The 19520-nt window shown below is 33.4% G+C and overlaps 1 protein-coding gene across 1 annotated transcript; it reads left to right on the top strand.

Annotated features, from left to right (window-relative positions):
• Positions 1–12957: 12957 nt before the first annotated feature.
• LOC148620200 (uncharacterized) lies at positions 12958–17070 on the top strand. Its single transcript, XM_088576988.1, has 2 exons — positions 12958–13320; positions 16121–17070. The coding sequence occupies exons 1-2, from the start codon at positions 12987–12989 to the stop codon at positions 16963–16965; spliced, it is 1179 nt and encodes a 392-aa protein (XP_088433114.1). The 5' UTR covers positions 12958–12986; the 3' UTR covers positions 16966–17070.
• The last annotated feature ends 2450 nt before the right edge of the window (positions 17071–19520 follow it).

Here is a 19520-nt window from a genome sequence, read left to right as displayed (position 1 = left end):
AGTCCCGTGGAGGGAACGACCAAAAATTTGCATCGCAAATTTGACAGTTCTAAGATCGTTGGGAATTTGTTAGACCTTTATATAGATAACCACACCAATTATTCAATTTTTCAAACCTTTTTATTCAAAAGTATAAACAGAAACTTAACCGACATTTTAACACTTGAAAATAAATTAGTAAAAATATATAGCAGTATAATAGATACTAGAAAGATGAATAATGATAGATTTTTTACCAAGACGTATTTTATAGCTGTACTATTTATAGTGAACGTCACTTTCACTTTCGCTTGAATTATAACGCGACGTCGCCAAGTAACTCTTAACAAGGTCTGCAACCATGATTATCTGCAGAAGTAGTGAAAAAGGGTAGGAGAGGAAAGATGTGACTTTATACATTTATTTGTGTATTTTTTAATTGTATTGTATCTATAAATACAAAGCAGTGCATTTCCGACATCTAGTTTTTCACTATATACATAGAAAGGTCTGAAAAATTCCCAACGATGTTAGAACTGTCAAATTTGCGATGCAAATTTTTGGTCGTTCCCTCCGCGAGACTCGAACTCGTACCACTGTGACATCTATGGCAACACCGCCCTAGACCACTCGGCCAGCTAGGCTATACAAAAATATAGCTTTCGCTGGTCGGGTCATTCCTTCTCGTAGGATTAATCTAGGGTGTAACTTAGTACACGATGTATGGTAGTACGAGATAGCTCATTTAGATGTTATTATGTAGGATAGAGGATCAAATTAATGATGCATGTCACAACAAATCAATATTATACAACGTCTCAGAATGTGACGACTCTATTCGCTACACTGCTCCATCGGATCAAATTGATACAGGAAAAAATATTTAAACGTATAGAAAGGTCTCAAAAATTCCCAACGATGTTAGAACTGTCAAATTTGCGATGCAAATTTTTGGTCGTTCCCTCCGCGGGACTCGAACTCGTACCGCTGTGACATCTATGGCAACACCGCCTGCACATAGTCCAGCACCCTAGACCACTCGGCTACACAGAAATATAGCTTTCGCTGACCGGATCATTTTTCCTCGTAGGATTAATCTAGGGATGTAACTAAGTACACGATGCATGGTAGTAGGAGACAGCTCATTTAGATGTTATTATGTAGGATAGAGGATCAAATTAATGATGCATGTCACAACAAATCAATATTATACAACGTCTAAGAATGTGACGACTCTATTCGCTACACTGCTCCATCGGATCAAACTGATACATGGAAAATATGTAAATCTATAGAAAGGTCTGAGAAATTCCCAACGATGTTAGAACTGTCAAATTTGCGATGCAAATTTTAGGTCGTTCCCTCCGCGGGACTCGAACTCGTACCGCTGTGACATCTATGGCAACACCGCCTGCACATAGTCCAGCGCCCTATACCACTCGGTCAGCTAGGCTATACAAAAATATAGCTTTCGCTGGTCGGGTCATTCCTCCTCGTTGGATTAATCTAGGGATGTAACTAAGTACACGATGTATGGTAGTACGAGATAGCTCATTTAGATGTTATTATGTAGGATAGAGGATCAAATTAATGATGCATGTCACAACAAATCAATATTATACAACGTCTAAGAATGTGACGACTCTACTCGCTACACTGCTCCATCGGATCAAATTGATACAGGGAAAATATGTAAACGTATAGAAAGGTCTGAAACGTTCGTTTATCTTCCCGGCAAGTTGATCCGATGGAGCAGTGTAGCGATTAGAGACGTTTGTGTTTATATATATATATATCGGGGCCCTGATAATGTATATGACATATAACGAGCCCCTGTGTTTGAATTGGCAACTTGTTAATCTCATTACTATCCTTAGTGCAAACAGAGTGGAGCTACAAGTACTGTATCATTAGAATTTATTGTCATGTCTGATGTTCTTGTTAATCGAAACTTGTAAAATCGAAGTTAATCTACCCAACGCGTAATCACCTCAGTCGATTTGCCAAGAGAAAAGAGATCACAAAAATGTCTCTCTCCAGCAAGTGTAATTTAGACACGCTTTATTTATGAAGTGTTAAAATATCATGACTAACAAATTTATATTACTTTCTTTTTAGTGTAAATTAGAAATATTGTACCCCGAACGAATTTTAGAAATATCCTCTTCTTTTGTTTGACTATCTCTGTTCCGGTTTGCAAGCCATTTTTTCTCTTCTGATACAATATGTATTTTAACTGTTTGCAGAAATTAGCTATCTATAGTTTACATAAAATTACGATATCCGTAATTATAACCCGATCAATTAGCATTGTATTATATTTCAAATCCTATTATAGACATACCTTACCTATTTTATCGCAGTTTCTATGATGTTACACAATCAATATGGGTGTTAACTTCTTTGTTTATGTATGTTGGTAGTTTGCACTGTTTTTTGTAATGATTATAGCAGATTCTATGATGTTACACAATCAATCTGGGTGTTTACTCCTTCGTTGATAAATGTATGTTGGTAGTTCGACCTGTGTTTTAAAGTCACCTATTTCTTGAGTTTTTGGATCAGTATCAAAAGGTATGACCCATCTAGTTTTCCAATTTATATGAATATGTTAAGATCGCACTGAGGTACACATCTGTTTGAATTTCGTACACAAAATTGACCGAGCTGAATGAGCAAAATTCATAAATAAAATGTGATACTTAGTGGAAATATTATTTGGGAGTAGAGCATTCGCATTTAGATAAATTCAATACTTACGAAGCTAAAGATGTGCAAATAATATGCATGCATTTACCTATCCGGAAAAATTCAGGTCCTCACCGAGTTGGGTTCTCTTCTCTGTAGCAGCTGGCTGTTTCTCATAACACGCATCATGTGGCACGATTTCGCTCGTAATTTTAGCGCTGTACATTCGTATATCATTTGAATAATGATGTATTATTACACCACATTTCTAGCTTTCACGCATACGAGATCGAAATGTACCTCTTAAATATCCTACACATGTCACTGTGCTAAAACGGCTGTGGGTAGCTTAAGTTACCCACAGCCCAATATGGCGGATTCGAAATCGGTTGATATACAATGATGAAAAATGTACATTTCACGGTATTTTCCAATGCAAAAAGGTGTGGCTTATAGAAAACGGCAATAAGCGTCAACAGTTAGAAACATTGTCGTGAACGAGCCCGCTTTAGATTTTTTGGACCTGGTTTCGATGATGCAAGATGGTGGGCGGGCACTTTGACGTGAGGTAGGTGTCTTGTATATCTTTCTGGCACGACATTATGCAGTTTCCACCGTTTGTGTTAAAATAGAGATGGAATGTTTATCAGCTTGTATCCGCTTCTTCGCTATTAATCGCACTTTTTAGTACAAATTAGGTCTGTTGTCGACCTAACATTGTTTGTTGCATCGTCTGCATAGAGTTAAACATACCAGTCACAATGTTGGCGCCGCCATATTGGATGACGTATTAGCGACTATATCTAGATCTCTACGCGAGTTTGTAACCGCACTTCTTTTGACCACATCAATGCTATTATCTAACACTAAAGTTGATACATTTACCAAACTGTTAGAAGGAATATCAGTAGTATTAACTTCACTCACTTCCTTGTCGGAAATCAGCCGAATTGTCATCATTAATTTGTGTAGCCACTTGAACGTTTGTACTATTTATACTACTTGTTGAAATGTTCCTACGCGTTTTATCTTCCTCAATAATCCTTTTTAGATTTGCTCTGCTGATCAGGAGTGACACAAAACATTAATTTTCTCTAGTTCTTCTTGTCATTTACTTGGGTTGGGAGTATCCATAGGGCAGATCTTTTTTTTTTGTTCAGTCTAGGTAGAGGTGCGCGTTTGTTTGCCATTGTAACATGTCTATAACGGATTTCTTGATCTGACTTGTGCAGGCGGTGTTGCCACAGATGTCACAGGGAATTTTTCCGACGTTTCTATAAGTTTACATATCTTCCCTGTATCAATTTGATCCGATGGAAAAGTGTAGCGAATAGAGTCGTCACATTCTGAGACGTTTGTATAATATTGATTTGTTGTGACATGCATCACTAAGTTGATCCTCTATCCTACATAACAAACTCTAAATGAACTGTCCCGTACTACCATACATCGTGTACTAAGTTACAGCCCTTGATTAATCCTACGAGGAGGAATGACCCGGCCAGCGAAATCTATGTTTTATATTGCCTAGCTGGCCGAGTGGTCTAGGGCGCTGGACTTTGTGCAGGCGGTGTTGCCACAGATGTCACAGCGGTACGAGTTCGAGTTCCGTGGAGGAAACGACCAAAAATTTGCGATCGCAATTTGACAGTTCTAACATCGTTGGGAATTTTTCAGACCCTTCTATAAGTTTACGTTATCTTCCCTGTATCAATTTGATCCGATGGAGCAGTGTAGCCAATAGAGTCGTCACATTCTGAGACGTTTGTGTATGTATATATATATCGGGGCCCTGATAATGTATATGACATATAACGAGCCCGTGTGTTTGAATTGGCAACTTGTTAATCTCATTACTATCCTTAGTGCAAACAGAGGGGTCAGTGGGGCTACAAGTACCGTATCATTAGAATTTATTGTCATGTCTGATGTTCTTGTTAAACGAAACTTGTAAAATCGAAGTTAATCTACCCAACACGTAATCACCTCAGTCGATTTGCCAAGAGAAAAGAGATCACAAAAATGTCTCTCTCCAGCAAGTGTAATTTAGACACGCTTTATTTATAAAGTGTTAAAATATCATGACTAACAAATTTATATTACTGTCTTTTTAGTGTAAATTAGAAATATTGTACCCCGAACGAATTTTAGTAACACCCTCTTCTTTTGTTTAACTACATACCTCTAGTCTTATTTGAAAGTAAACAAGAAGTCGTCTATACTGTTTCTGTTTGCAAGCCATTTTTTCTCTTCTGGTGCAATATGTATTTCAACTGTTTTCAGAAATAAGCTATCTCTATAGTTTACATAAAATTACGATATCCGTAACTATAACCCGGTCAATTAGCATTGTATTATATTTCAAATCCTATTATATACATACCTTACCTATTTTATCGCAGTTTCCATGATGTTACACAATCAATCTGGGTGTTTACTTCTTTGTTTCATATATGTTGGTAGTTTGAACTTTTTTTAAATGATTATAGCAGATTCTATGATGTTACACAATCAATCTGGGTGTTTACTCCTTCGTTGATAAATGTATGTTGGTAGTTTGAACTGTGTTTTAAAGTCATCTATTTCTTGAGTTTTTGGATCAGTATCAAAAAGCAAGACCCAACTAGTTTTCCAATTTATATGAATATGTTAAGATCGCACTGAGGTACACATCTGTTTGAAATTCGTACACAAAATTGACCGAGCTGAATGAGCAAAATTCATAAATAATATGTGATACTTAGTGGAAATATCATTTGGGAGTAGTAGAGCATTCGCATTTAGATAAATTCAATACTTACGAAGCTAAAGAAATGCAAATAATATGCATACTTTTAACAATCCGAAAAAAATTCAGGTCCTTACCGAGTTAGGTTCTCTTCTCTGTACCAGCTGGCTGTTTCTCATAACACGCATTATGTGGCACGATTTCGCTCGTAATTTTAGCGCTGTACATTCGTATATCATTTGAATAATGATGTATTATTATACCACTTATCTAGCTAGATCGAAATGTACCTCTTAAATATCCTACACATGTCACTGTGCTAAAACGTCTGTGGGTAGCTTAAGTTACAGCTCAATATGGCGGATTCGAAATCGGTTGATATACAATGATGAAAAATGTATATTTCACGGTATTTTCCAATGCAAAAAGGTGTGGCTTATAGCAAACGGCCATAAGCGTCAACAGTTAGAAACATTGTCCTGAACGAGCCCGGTTTAGATTTTTTGGACCTGGTTTCGATAATGCAAGATGGTGGGCGGGCACTTTGACGTGAGGTAGGTGTCTTGTATATCTTTCTGGCACGACCTTATGCAGTTTCCACCGTTTGTGTTAAAATAGAAATGGAATGTTTATCAGCTTGTATCCGCTTCTTCGTTATTTTAACTTTTTAGTACATTGTAAAAAGAGTTAAATGAAAGTTTCCATTGATTTGAATCGACATATTAATCGAGTCCTCAGAACTTGTAAGGTCTAAACAGAATCTCTCTCTTTTTTTTTTTATCTAAACCGGGAACTTTTCGAATGAAAAGTGCTCAAGGTCACTGAATGATTAATAGATCTGAACTAGGTCCTTGGTTATTTTGTAAACACCATTGATCTGCAGCTATATCTAATTATCTGTTAATTTTTCACACGTGAATCATTTTTGCCTGAATAAAATTATTATAGGCAACGGTTCCATTAAATAATATGGGCGCTTATGAGTTGAAATGATGGAAGGAAAGAATTAACGCTCGCTCCACCATCCGCTTGACTTCTTTTTTTTTTCACAATAAACAAGATTTCAATCAATTTTCTGTTGAGATTAAAGGCATTTTCGTCCGTATACGAGTATTGATAATAAAATAGAATATCATTGCTGTTTGCGCAATACAATTTAAGCAGTTACAAGTATGCATAAAGTCGTACCAGAAAAATATACAAGACACCTACATTTCGTTAAAGTACCCGTCCCTTCATGCGTTATCGAAAACAGTTCCCAAAAAATCTAAACCGTTCAGGACAGTGAGAAAGGGTCTGGTTAAAATATTAAGGATAAACAAACGGATAAATTCAGGAAGGGCAAAAGTTGCTAATATAATATAATATAAATAATATAAATACAACTATTTAACATAATTCATTGTAATTGGAATAACTATATGTATTGAAATAGAAATAGCTTTATATCAAGATCTTTAATACACCAGTCCAGTGTGTGTTAATTTAAAATTTTCAAATGAAAACTTTATAAGAAAACCATGATAGGACACAAACTTTTTGCTTACCAAGTTGACATAGGACATCATTTTTTCAAGTCGGATAGCCATTGGGTTGCAACTTTTGTTTAGGCTCTTATTTTTCTGCACCGGTACTATGTGGCGATAAATTTTGACCGGTCCCTTAAATGAGTACATAATCATACCTAACATGAACTACTTCTATTCTACTAAGTCAAAAAAGACTTTTTTATGGTTCGAACGCCCATGGGCTGACATGCAAAAATAGCGTTTGACGTTTTAAGTACCAGTCCATTAAAAGTTCAGACACTGCCTATGGTAAGGTGATTCATGGTGTACGGAAACCCAAGGCACAAACGATGCTCTTTTTTTTGTGTGTACAAATGCTATATTTTCGTGTGACAATAATCCTTTCTGTATTTAAATGTGTACTTTTGAGAAAACTACAATTTAATTTCTTACTAAAATCAACCAAATAAAACAAAATCAAGAACGATAACTCTTGCAAAGTGCTAATTTCATGTACAATCTATATAAATTTTATCTCAAAAGCGCAACACCCAAATGAAAAATTAAGACTGTTTATTAAAATCATCTTAAACTAACTCGCGTCCTTTTTTGTATCCTAACTTTAGGACAAAGAGTTAGTTACCTAAGGGTGGTATTAACACACTCAGAATAAATTTACAAAATATTGGAAAGCGCATGTGTAAAAGAAGTGAGTATTGAATACGGATTTTTAACGAAGTCAATACGTTATATATGAACTTGTTCAGATTATATTGACCGCGGACGAAGTGTCTCTTATCAGTGACCCCTTCAACATCAATAAAAGGTATATAATGAAATTTTCACGGAGTCTTAATTTCATACTCCAACAATCGTGCTGCTGTTATGATCATATTTGAGTAAATTTGATCGATCGATGCACTTTGCAAGTTGGGGTGATATAAATGCTTTCGTATTTTTTTGGTTTTTTTTGTTTTTTTGTTTTGTTTTTTTGTTTTTTTTTTTTTTCTTATACTGAAATAGCTAGTTGTCATTCACCTCGGTGAATGACTATATAGATTGATATGAGTTTTGTTGAACCCGAGTCTTGAAAACGTTTCAATTGATGTTATAACTAATGAAGCTTCGAAGAGCTTGGAAAAATTGGGTACACTGGGTAATTGATGAAGTGCAGATCTAAAAATATTTATTTCTGAAGGTTGCAACAGAAGATTCGTTTTACCTAAAAAGATGCTTGAATAAGAAAAAGTTATTCCGCAAATAAATGAAATTAGTGTTTTGACATTTTAAGAGATGAAAAACATCAGTTTGTACTGGATATGCCATGCGTGAGTGCGGTAATTTCTTTTTAAATGATAAATGAACATTATACTCAGAGTTGCGGTTTTGCCACTATGTGTATTTTGTCCCTTCCCTAAAAAGTCATTGCAAAGTATTGATTGTGTTATTATAATTTTAAGAGTTATAAAATGTAAGAATTAATGACTTTATAAATTAATTTTATATTCAAATTCAAAAGTTTTTCTCATGATAATGCGTTTCAATTTTACAAAAATATATGGGCGATTTTTTTTATAATTTTTTATAATGTTTACGGCATTTTTGAGATAGTCTCTCTAAACAGACCTGTTGATTTGGGGTTACATTATATCGAATGCACAGCATATATTATAATCGTAAAATTATGTCACATTGACACACATCTTAATGAAGTTTCGTTAGTACATTGATGTATGGTACTAGGCAACATCCCTTAAACAGATACAGAAAATCTGGACTTACATTTTCTGCATGACTTACTTTGGCAAAAGTTCATATCTTTATGATACTACAAGGCCCTGAGATACCATTAAAATAAGCCAGAATTTTAATAGTAATAATAATTCGAACTCTCCAACTACCAAAGCACATTCTAAGTTAAGTCTTGAAAACTATTTCTATTCATTTTTCATTCCTTATAAATTTGAAGTTTCCCTCAAATATGCCAAATGAATGGCCTTAGCTTTTTCAAAAAGCTAATCTTGTTTTGAATACGTTTTAGGTTTCAACATTTAAATTTCAGGATTACTAGTAGATGAAATATAGGGTTCATAACGTAGGGGAGCGGTTTTGCCGCATTTTCGTGTCTATTCCAAGACTAATTTCTGGCCTCTGTGTGTATTGTTTTGTTTACTTTTATGTTGCTAAAGTATATGGAAGCAACTATTTTGCTGTTCCTGTGTATGATGTTGTTTTGTGGCTAGCTACAGCCTGTCCTGTGGTGAGAGGGTTTCCTGGCCACTCATTGAAGACACATGGGAGGCCTTGAGCTGATATGTTCCTCCCCGATTGGGGGGGCTGTCTCTTTGACATATTCACCATATCCATCCTCGTTATATTTCTTTTAGTGAGTTACGCAAACTGCAGTTTTAGTTTTTTTTTTTCTGTTAAAATTTAAATCTCTGCAGCCATATAAAAGTTTTTTTGACAAACATTTAAATATGCAAAAAGTATATACATTTGTCGTATGACATATACAAGAAAATACATAAGAGTCCCCTGCCTTTCAGTGTCAATAACATTTTTCATGAAGGAACCAAGCCTTTTCACTTGTGGTGGTTTTGGTGGATTTAACATACAACTCATTTTATCCTGAATTGACATTAAAATATACTAATTCTTCGTTTTCTTTTATTAATAAGTTTATAAATGAAGGTGTATTCTTTTTTCAAATTTTGCTGACATTCTAAGAAGAATGTTTTTCATCATCTACCTATAGTAAGTAACGTGTATTGTATAATCTTTTTGCCCTCTCTAATTGGTTACTAATTCTCGTATTTGTTATAAAACCTCTATATTCTGTTTTTACGGTTGGAAGAAAATTTCTAGAATTTGTTACTGTATACTATATTTATTTTTAATAGAAAAAATTTAATCTGCATTAATTATCTTTGACCCCTTGCGGGACCCAGGTGTTATTAAAAATTGGTCCAAACTAGAGCTCAATTACTAGGCGATTGAGAGTCAGCGAATTAGAATCTGGCCGGTGGTTGGGTGCTCTGTCCATAAAGCTTTCTAGCTGTGTACCCAGATGGTTCAGTAGGGTAGCCCTCGCTTCGGGGATTGTCAGGCCTAAAGATTAACTATTCTTGCATTCATTTTAATTTTGAGACGAAAATATAATTTTACTTAAAAGTGTTGTTTTCAAAAGAAATTACGTTTAAAAAAGTGTGGGGACAACTTAAATTGATAAAATGACATGACCGATAAATACCAATTCAAAAAGGTGTGTACATAAGACAGGGATTACCCTTAATTCCATTTAAAATTTAATCGCTATCACTGCCTACACATTAAAGACTATCTTGTCCCATTGAAATACACGAAAGGTGATTAATTAACCCGGCGTCAAATTCTTTAATCTCAAAACAGACAGACAACTCTAACAAAAAGAAGAATAAAAAACGTGGGAAAAAATTAAGAAGGAAATTAGATTTAAAAAATATCTCTTTTGAAAATGTGAAGTTCAATAGACTTATGGAAATTCAGCGATTAGATATGTGTCAAAAAGTTGAAAGGGTAATTCGTAATAGTTCTTTTTTAAGAAATATATATAGAATAACAGTTTTTTTTTTAATTAGTAAAATGCTAATTATATCGCAAAATAAAATGAACGGTCGAATTTCTAGGAAAAATATATACTAAAGAATTTAAACATTAATTATGTATTTTCATGTTGTATCATAAATATAAATAGGCAAAAAAACGATTAAAATCAAAAAAAGGAAGAAAAAAGAAAAGTAAAGAAAATAAACAAAACAATATGTGGCAGCGAAATGTCATTTATACGAACGCAAGTTATACGTGTATAATCTTATGCGATTATGATGATGCGAATGCGAACTTAAATTACTTTACATAAATTAGCTTCAAAGCAAAACCAAAATGTGGCATGGTGACAGAGGGCGGTCTCTTCAGACTAAAATACCAATCTGTTGTATTGCAAATGACTGCTTTTAACATTCAGCGCATTGAATCTTATGTTAAGTGGAAAGAAAAAGAAACCTCCCTGACAAAACGGAAGTTCGGACATATTAGCGGGATTTTTTTTTCAACATAAATATTCCCGTCCCTTTGAAAGCCGGACTAAGTCTGCTCCCGGTGAAAATGCTGACTATTGGAGAGTAGTAAGTAGAATTTCGTGCTTTTTTTTACACAGTTAATGTCTGAATTATCTGATTCAGCACTATTAAAATATCAAGTCCCCACTAGAACGCAGTTCGTATTTTTCTTCCCAGTGATGTAATCTTAGGCATTAACATGAAGTTAAAAATAATCAACTAAAATGTCTGGATAGCTTCTACCGAGAACAAAATTTTCTTTCGCTGAAGTTTTCGTATGCGATATCGGTGAATTTAGTATCAAAAATGATATAAAAATTTGAACTTTCCAATTAAAGAAAATTACTTCAACTTTTTAGAAAGCTCAATTCGAAGTTCATCAAGTCACAATTAAGACTTGTAAAAATTCAAATTTTTACCCTTTTCAATCTCAAAATTTCGTTTTAAAAAAAAATCTCTCAAATTTGACGTTCTAAAACTGAAAAATGCTTGAAATATACATTTTGAATTATTTTCTTCTTAACATGTGTTACCTGCACGTGGTTTTGCACGATATTTTTATTTCCCATATATTTGGGAGTTTGAATGCACTTTACAAGTGATACAGCATATCATTCCCTATTTTATACTCAGTTTTATCATGTAGGTTATTTATGATTTAAAAAAGGTAATTCACCATTTTTGAGTCATTTTCATTAAAAAAAACCCCTGAAATTTGGTGATTGCAGTTCTTTGTTACACGTTTTCTTTAGTCGTTATAGATTGGTATAATACATGCTTACATTTAAGTATTTTACTGTCTAAGAATCAGACAAAATGTATATAAGGTGTGGCACATGAAGGGAAAAAAAGCAGAGATTTTATCGCATTATTCAAGTATTTATACAGCATAACCTCCAGAAATAACCATCAAAGTGTTTGTAAAGTTTGCATTTTTAAGGTATTGATAGATCAAATTTAGTTGAAATGCAATATGGAAAAATGGCTGCAAAATTTTTTCGTACTTTTTACCTATATAACCAGTAAAAAAATACTGATGCTTCAGGATTAATTTAAATAGCTTTTCAGTTGTTAAATAGATGTATTGAATTTATTTGAGACAAAAAAGATCAAATTGAAAAAAATGAAGCGCCACTCATTACCTGATTCTTACACAGAATGGTACTTAAATTGTAAAAATTAAGAGGAATAGGACACAAGTAGTAGTAGTATATTTACAATTCAGGCATGGACCATTTAGGGGGAGCCCGGGATTTTTTTTTTTTTTTTTTTTTTGGAGAAAAATAAAGTTAATTATTCAAAATTTGAACAAAACATTTTTTTAATGATTCAATACACACTCATTACTTAACTATGCAGATTTTCAAAAAAAAAAGAAAGAAAAATTACTGCGGCTGCAGCTGAAAAAAATTAAAAATAATAACTCAGAATAAATTTAAATCCAAGCCCCCTTTCCTCCCTCGAGAAGAGATAGTTGGTGTCTTAGCACAATTATTCTTCGCTGTGTCTAATTAATGCCTATAAGAAGAGCTTTTAGACAATTAAATAGCGTAGTTTATATTGAAAAATCATTTTTACGCATGCAATTATCACATTGATAAATAACATTTTTTTTCCCACACTTATGGAGTAAAGATCTTCGTCTGTTGCTCTAGCTAAATACCAATTTCTTCTCGAAACACAACGATGAACGAACATAAACCGCGTTTAATGTGATAGGATTAGCAATAAAAACCCCTTGATCAGTTGTTCAATGGAAAAGATGATAACATTTATGAAATATCGCATATTTTTAATCTCTCATGTATATTCACTTTTCTTCCCTGATTTAACGAATGACATTGAGCTATCGCCGATCAATGGTTTGACCAATTAAGCCTCAAAAATCCTATTCTATACTTACAAGTATTTAAATACTCGTAACGCAGTTATCATTATCACAGAGCTTGTTAACTTCTACTGACGTGCCAAGGGATAGGAGGGATGGAGCAAACAATTTTGGACATTATTATGACATTTTGGATATTTTATATTTATTTATTATTGGATGTTTCTACAGTTGACGCTTTTGATAAAGGTGTTTTATACGAAAATAAAAACGGTGCATTGTTGCATAATGAAAACTTTCTTTCAAAAATTGTGCCATTAGAAAATAGTGATATTTCACCGGAAACTTCTGATCAAGTGATGTCTACAGAGTATATGTTTAATTTGTTAGATAAATTGGAGAATGGCGAAGATGTACAAAAAGCATCCGGAATCTTTGATGGTGACGGAGTTTTAGAGAAAGCTGATACAATACGTAGTTTTTCTTCCAGTAAGTACATGTTATAAGTATTTATAAACGTATCTTCAAAAACATTTCTTCTCTCCTTTTATTTAACAATAAATTCCAGCAATGAAAGCTTTAGTAACTTAAAACTAAGTTTAATTGGTGAAATATACTGATATCGATTTCTGTCAATAAAAAAAAATTAAAAAACCGTTAATGAAATAATGAAGAATAATAAGTTAAAATGCAATAAAAAGGGAAGTTCAAAATTTTATTCAAACTACTCGACGAAATATTAGAAATCAGATGGTATAGGCAGGGGACAAATACCAACACATGGCGATAAGAATGAAATAAAGCAAGTAACTTGTATATTGATCAAAACAATCAAACCATAAACAATAATAATAATAATAATAATAATAATAATAATAATAAGCCAATCGCTCTAGGAATTTGAACAATCATGTGTGTTTTAAATGCAATCTAATAAAGGGGTACTCTGAATTTGGGCATCTTATTTAAGATGAATATTCGTTAAAAATGCACGTATCGGTACCTTCCGTCCGCTCTCTATTTTTTTTTTTTTTTTTATCTTTGTTCACTCCTTTAATTGTGTCTTTGCAAAGTAAGATTTCTTTATCTATAGAGTACATTTTGATGGAGTTATATTCTCTTTGATATATGCTACATGTACTTTATTTACAACAGACCAAGTAACCTTGCTAATAATATACAATATGTATCATTTTTTTTTCTCGCTTAACCAGTGTAAGAAAATCATATTAACTTACCATCGGCACGTTTTACAAATGTTAAGGAAATATAATTTACAAAATAATAATAATAATAATAATGAATGGTATTGCAGTATCATTAAAAGCACGTATAGCGAGTGTCTATCCAGTCACATGTAGAGAGAAAGAAAGAAATTGAAGGAAAATAAATTATTTTTCAAGTTCAAAATTCATTAAAGACCAGGCGTGGTAATTGAAACATATTAAAATACTTTTGTCTGGCGAGAAATTCTGATATGTTTGATTTAAGTTCACTGATATTTCAATATTAAATGTAAAGTGTCGAGGGCAACATTTAAACAAATACTCCGAGTATCAAAATGCAATCGCACTGTTTGTCTTCGTAAGCCAGGTGGATTTTCTATGTTTCGTGACACCTTTGTAAAGTTGTTATCAGCTGCTTGATCAGGATTATTAATGGATGCTGGGGGATCAACATATTTGTATCTCCCAATTGAATATAAATTTGGACATTTTAATTCTATTGAACAGAACATGATATTGTGAAATCAGTTGACTTTTGAATAAGTTAATAAAATTCCAAAATTCAAAATTAAATTCGTTCCGTTCGATCAATACCATGTGATAAGAATGAGTCAAGTTTTAGATAAAACTTATAAAAAAACGAATTTGATATGGATTAATTTTCTGCTTTATTAATGTTTCTATTTTTGTATTTCTTTTAAAAGTAAACAGCAAGGTTGATAAACCTCCATTATTTTTTATTTAAAATTCCATGTATCTTATCTCTACACAAATGTTATTATTAAAACGATGCCAAATGAATTACTTTGTCAACATCAACTCAGATGAATTGTTTTAAAAAAATGAAATGTGGTCTCACCCTGTTAAAGCCTGGAATTTTTTAAAATTTTAATGTTAAAATGTTAAATCGCCAGTGATCAACCCTCATTTGCACTCATTTTGTTGAATACAGTTTTTATGAGGCCTACTGAGGGATTTCCATTCAAAATAAAATTGGGATTAAGAGTTAAGAAATGCACGAGTCACTTCCCCCTAAAATTGGGCGGCGCCTTACAATTGGGTTATATTCAGATTTCGGTTTAGCCGCTTTCACTCTCCCAATAAATGTTGTATCTTAGGCTGGGAGAGTAATTAAATTAGTCAAATTAATTGTGTTGATTGATAAATATTTCCCACCATTGTTGCCCTTTAGATCCCAATTTTCTTTACCCCTCTTCTTTTTTCACAAGTTTCATTGGTTTTCAAATCACTACAGTAATAGGACAAACTGGGTGCTAGGGACATCATATATTAATGACAAAAGTTATGATTCAGAGACGGATCCAGACACTTTGAAAAGGAGGGATGCCAACCGGGGTTCCTCAAACAATAGGTGCTAGGACGTTATTTACCATTTTTTTTTGTCAATTTCACACATGCAAATTACGATTTTCCAATAAAAATAAGACGTGCCAGCCCCTGCCCCTACCTGCACTCCTTGATCCGCCACTGTGATCCATTGCTGTATGTACTTGTAAATTAGATTTTATTGGCACATAAATTGGTATCTAGAGCTTCAGATTTATAGGAAGTAATGACATATAAATATCTAATTTGTGTAGCAGAGAATACCAGTTCTGTAGTTGTTTTGCTCTGGGCTAAAGGTTACATGTAAACGATGTGATTTTGTCAGTAAGAGTACCTGTGAGTAAGCTTATCGTATCACTTCAGTTCTGAAGGATAATGTTCTCAATGCTGTTTCTACTTTTAGTGTTTCATTTATATACTTTTAAACAAATTATACAGTTTAACCCAGAACGGATACATGTGCTCCTAATTTACAAGCAACTCAGTCCGTGCTAGTAGAAAGCTCTTTACTTATTTAAGAAACTGGACACTTATGACTTTTCTTCGGTCTTAGGTCATAAGATAGCGTTTACTTGGTATTTCTGATTTTTTTAGTGTCGTTGTAGCGGAATGGCCGAGTAGTTCCGAATGGGATTATTATTGAGCTGACGACCAAATATAGAATCATCAGATGTTAGACTCATCTTAAGTTAAAACATTTTATTATTTTTTTTCAGAAGCCACAAAGTACAACCAGGTGTATGATATGTACAGGTTTAAGATTCACTCATTATCAGTAGAGGAACAGATCAAACGTGTCGAACTGAGACTGCGCAATAGCAATGGCGCCACCAGAAGGAAGACGAGGGTGAAATATTTAATAAAACAAAACAAACACGTATTAGTAAAATTTCGTTCTAGAGAGGACATAAGAAATGATGGAAAATACTCAATTATAGACTTATCAAAGACAATTAATTCTATTTTAAACAAGGTACACGGTAACGTCACTATTAAAATTTCCGTGCGGAGTTCTAACCGTTTAAAAAACACTGATTTTATGAGGAATGCGAACTTGGAATATACTAATAATGGCATTGGGTCTGATCGTGACGCATTGCTTATACTTTATTCAGAAGATTCTCATTTTATGCAAAAGATGTATAATCAGTTCATGCAAAAGGGACCAGTAGAAAAACATTCACGGTCAAAACGTGCCATAAGACAGAGGAGAAAGAAGAAAAATAGGACAAGAGGAAAGCGAAAGAGGAAAATATGTCAACTAGAGGACTTCAGTATAGACTTTAATCATTTAGGATGGGGTGAATGGGTAGTGTACCCAAAAGACTTTAATGCGAAAATTTGTACTGGAGTCTGTCCGTCGCCAGTCAAGGACAAGTTTACCCCAACAAATCATGCAATGCTGCAAAGCTTAATGAGACTTGGACAACCTAAAATCGCACCAATGCCTTGTTGTGTACCAACAAAATTAAGACCTTTAAAACTGCTTTATTATGAAAAGGACGAAATTATCGTAAGGCTCCATGAAGATATGGTAGCGACCTCTTGTGGGTGTAGATAAATTAGGTGACACTTGCAAACTTACCACCGTGCTTTCAGATTCTTGATTGAACTGTGTCATATGACATTTGTCAATTTTTTTCGTTTTATGTTTCTTACAATTTGTTATTGCATTTGTTGAATTATGTTTTATTAAGAATTGTTAATACATTAATAAAAAATATAATGAAACCATCTGGTGATAATTAGTGATACAAGAGACGCTCTGTCTACGTAATACATTGTGGTATTCTTTTGGGTTTTTACTTCATTATCATAGTCCGTTTGAGTTTAGGTTACAGACCACCAATTGCATCAACGATTTGGAACGTACGCAAAAAAGTCCTTCGCCAAGGTACTAAGTAGTCCCTTTAGCATGCCATTATAAAAAAAGTTGACAAAACTTTTAAATGAATGAACTTTTTTTCAAATGGGGAATTTTATTCTGATAATTTTGAGCCAAAGTATGCTGCCTCAAACTCAAATAAACTAATTTGGTGGAACTATAAATAAAGATGGTCTAAATAAAGAATTTTTAGGATTCCCTAGGCTATTTTAGGATAGATGAGTTCCGAGTGTCAGTGCTGCACTGCAAGGTAGTAAACCCCTTGTGAAATTTTGAGTGACATAGCAGTGCTTGTGTATGTTTCAGGTGATATATGGTTTTGGTTAGATTAAACTTACGGTAAACTACCGAGGATCCTCTGAAAATGAACAGATTAACATAGTAAGTAATGGGAATCTGAATTAGTGGTTTGTAGCTTTTAACAAATCATGGAATTAATCTGAAAAGTATTTTCAGTTGAATTTTATATCAACAGCCCTAAGAAATTTCCATTTATTATTAATTTAGAGAGATTGCAACTATATTGAAAATAAAATAGCCTTATCGTTGGACGTATAAAACTGTGGAATACATTTATAGAACAGAAAGTATATTTTGTCATCTTTTCCATTGTTTAAGTAATTTTGTACCGAAATCATTCCACGAATGAAATAATGACAAAAATCTAAGTGGGCATGCTACATAACAAAGCCACGAGACTTCACATTTATACAAGACTAGACTCATACTATTTTAGTGTTGGTCAATTTAGAACATCCACATACAATACAGACACTTCAAATTGTAGAGGTGATACACCGTACAAAAAAATCAACCTTCCAAACTGTTTTAGTTTATGTATATACGCCGTATTAATATGTTGTTATGTATACAGATCTGCATTTTGGGCATAATTATCCATTAATCTCCCTCTTAATTCTATATCAAATTGAGAGAAAAAAAACGACTACGTGCATAGACTTCTTGGTGCTAGCGAGGAAATCCTTTTGTTCTACAATTGGCAAACCTTACCCCACGGAAGTGTATATTAAGCATGCTCATCCACTTAACACAAAAGGGTCTATATAACAATTATTACAGTGAACAATTTATACATGCTACCCCATCATATATATACATGGTCTTGATAAAGATAATTAAGAGTGGTAAAAAATATAACAGTACGTATAAATTATGATAAAGCTGTTTATTTCGCTTTTAAGGGTAACAAAAAAATTAACGAATACTAATCCGATTCATAATCAAGTCAAGTCCAAAATATATCTGGCAAAATGGAGCAGCTGGTACCGCAATGGTCCAGACTTGGTACAGGCATTCAGACGAAATGGTGGGTTAAAATCTAGTATTTTCATCGTAAACCTCCCTCTTCCATTGCGGCGTGACTATACACGTACCAGTGGCGTTTAAAAAGCATTTACATGCTATTGTCATAATCGATGAATCAGCTGTCACATCAGCACAAAAAAAAAACATTTTAAAAAAAAAAAAAAAAAAAAAAAAAAAAAAACCAATCATTACTTATTGTTTTAGAAGAAACTGAGAAGTAAGAGCAAATTTATGATAACTTGATTTTTTATCATGTATAATATCGTGACTATTGAGGAAGTCGAGAGAAAAAAGGTTGTAACGAAAAACGAATTTGAATTTTCTAAACACATCGTTCAACAAGTACTATCTTTACTTATAATTTTCTACATTTCATTCAGGAAATAACACATGGCACGCAATTTCAATTTTCGATACAGTTTTTTAGAACGCCTTAATATATCACTATTTGACTAATCAAGAAACAGAATGGCGATCAGATGACTTACGATTCCATGGAAGATCGTCTTTAAAGTCAAAGGGTAAAAAGCGAAACTATACCCACTGCGTCTAAAAAAGCTTAGTTCTTGACGTTACTACTCAAATATCCAAAAATGGAATTGAAGTGACCGATTGTTTCTAGTACTGGTAGTTTTAATGGTGATGTCATTCTTTAATATGTTCTGTGCTAGCGTTCATTAACTGTTAGTGTTCTATAAGTGGATATTTAATTTTGTCTATAAGTTGTCTGTTGAGCTGGTAAATATTGATGTAATATTGAGTGAATTTTATAGCGCGTTTCAGGTAATGTTTGACTTTTAATTACATTAAAGAGGGTTGGGCGGTTAATGCCTTTAAACCTGATGTACCCGTCAGTTGTCAGTATATATTGGTCATCAATGTGTCTTTTATCGCCATTTTACTTT

Source organism: Perna viridis, chromosome 4, assembly GCF_037379345.1.
Source record: "Perna viridis isolate PV_CMFRI_1.1 ecotype Kerala chromosome 4, ASM3737934v1, whole genome shotgun sequence".
NCBI lineage: Eukaryota > Metazoa > Mollusca > Bivalvia > Mytilida > Mytilidae > Perna > Perna viridis.
Note: the sequence above shows the minus strand (reverse complement) of the source record. Positions and strands in the feature narration are given on the sequence as shown.

Bases quoted from the DNA above. Each gene is read 5' to 3' on its own strand.
- LOC148620200 (XM_088576988.1), top strand. From the start codon at position 12,987: ATGGAGCAAACAATTTTGGACATTATTATGACATTTTGGATATTTTAT. The intron at 13,321-16,120 runs GTAAGTACATGT...ATTTTTTTTCAG, and splicing joins AATACGTAGTTTTTCTTCCA to AAGCCACAAAGTACAACCAG.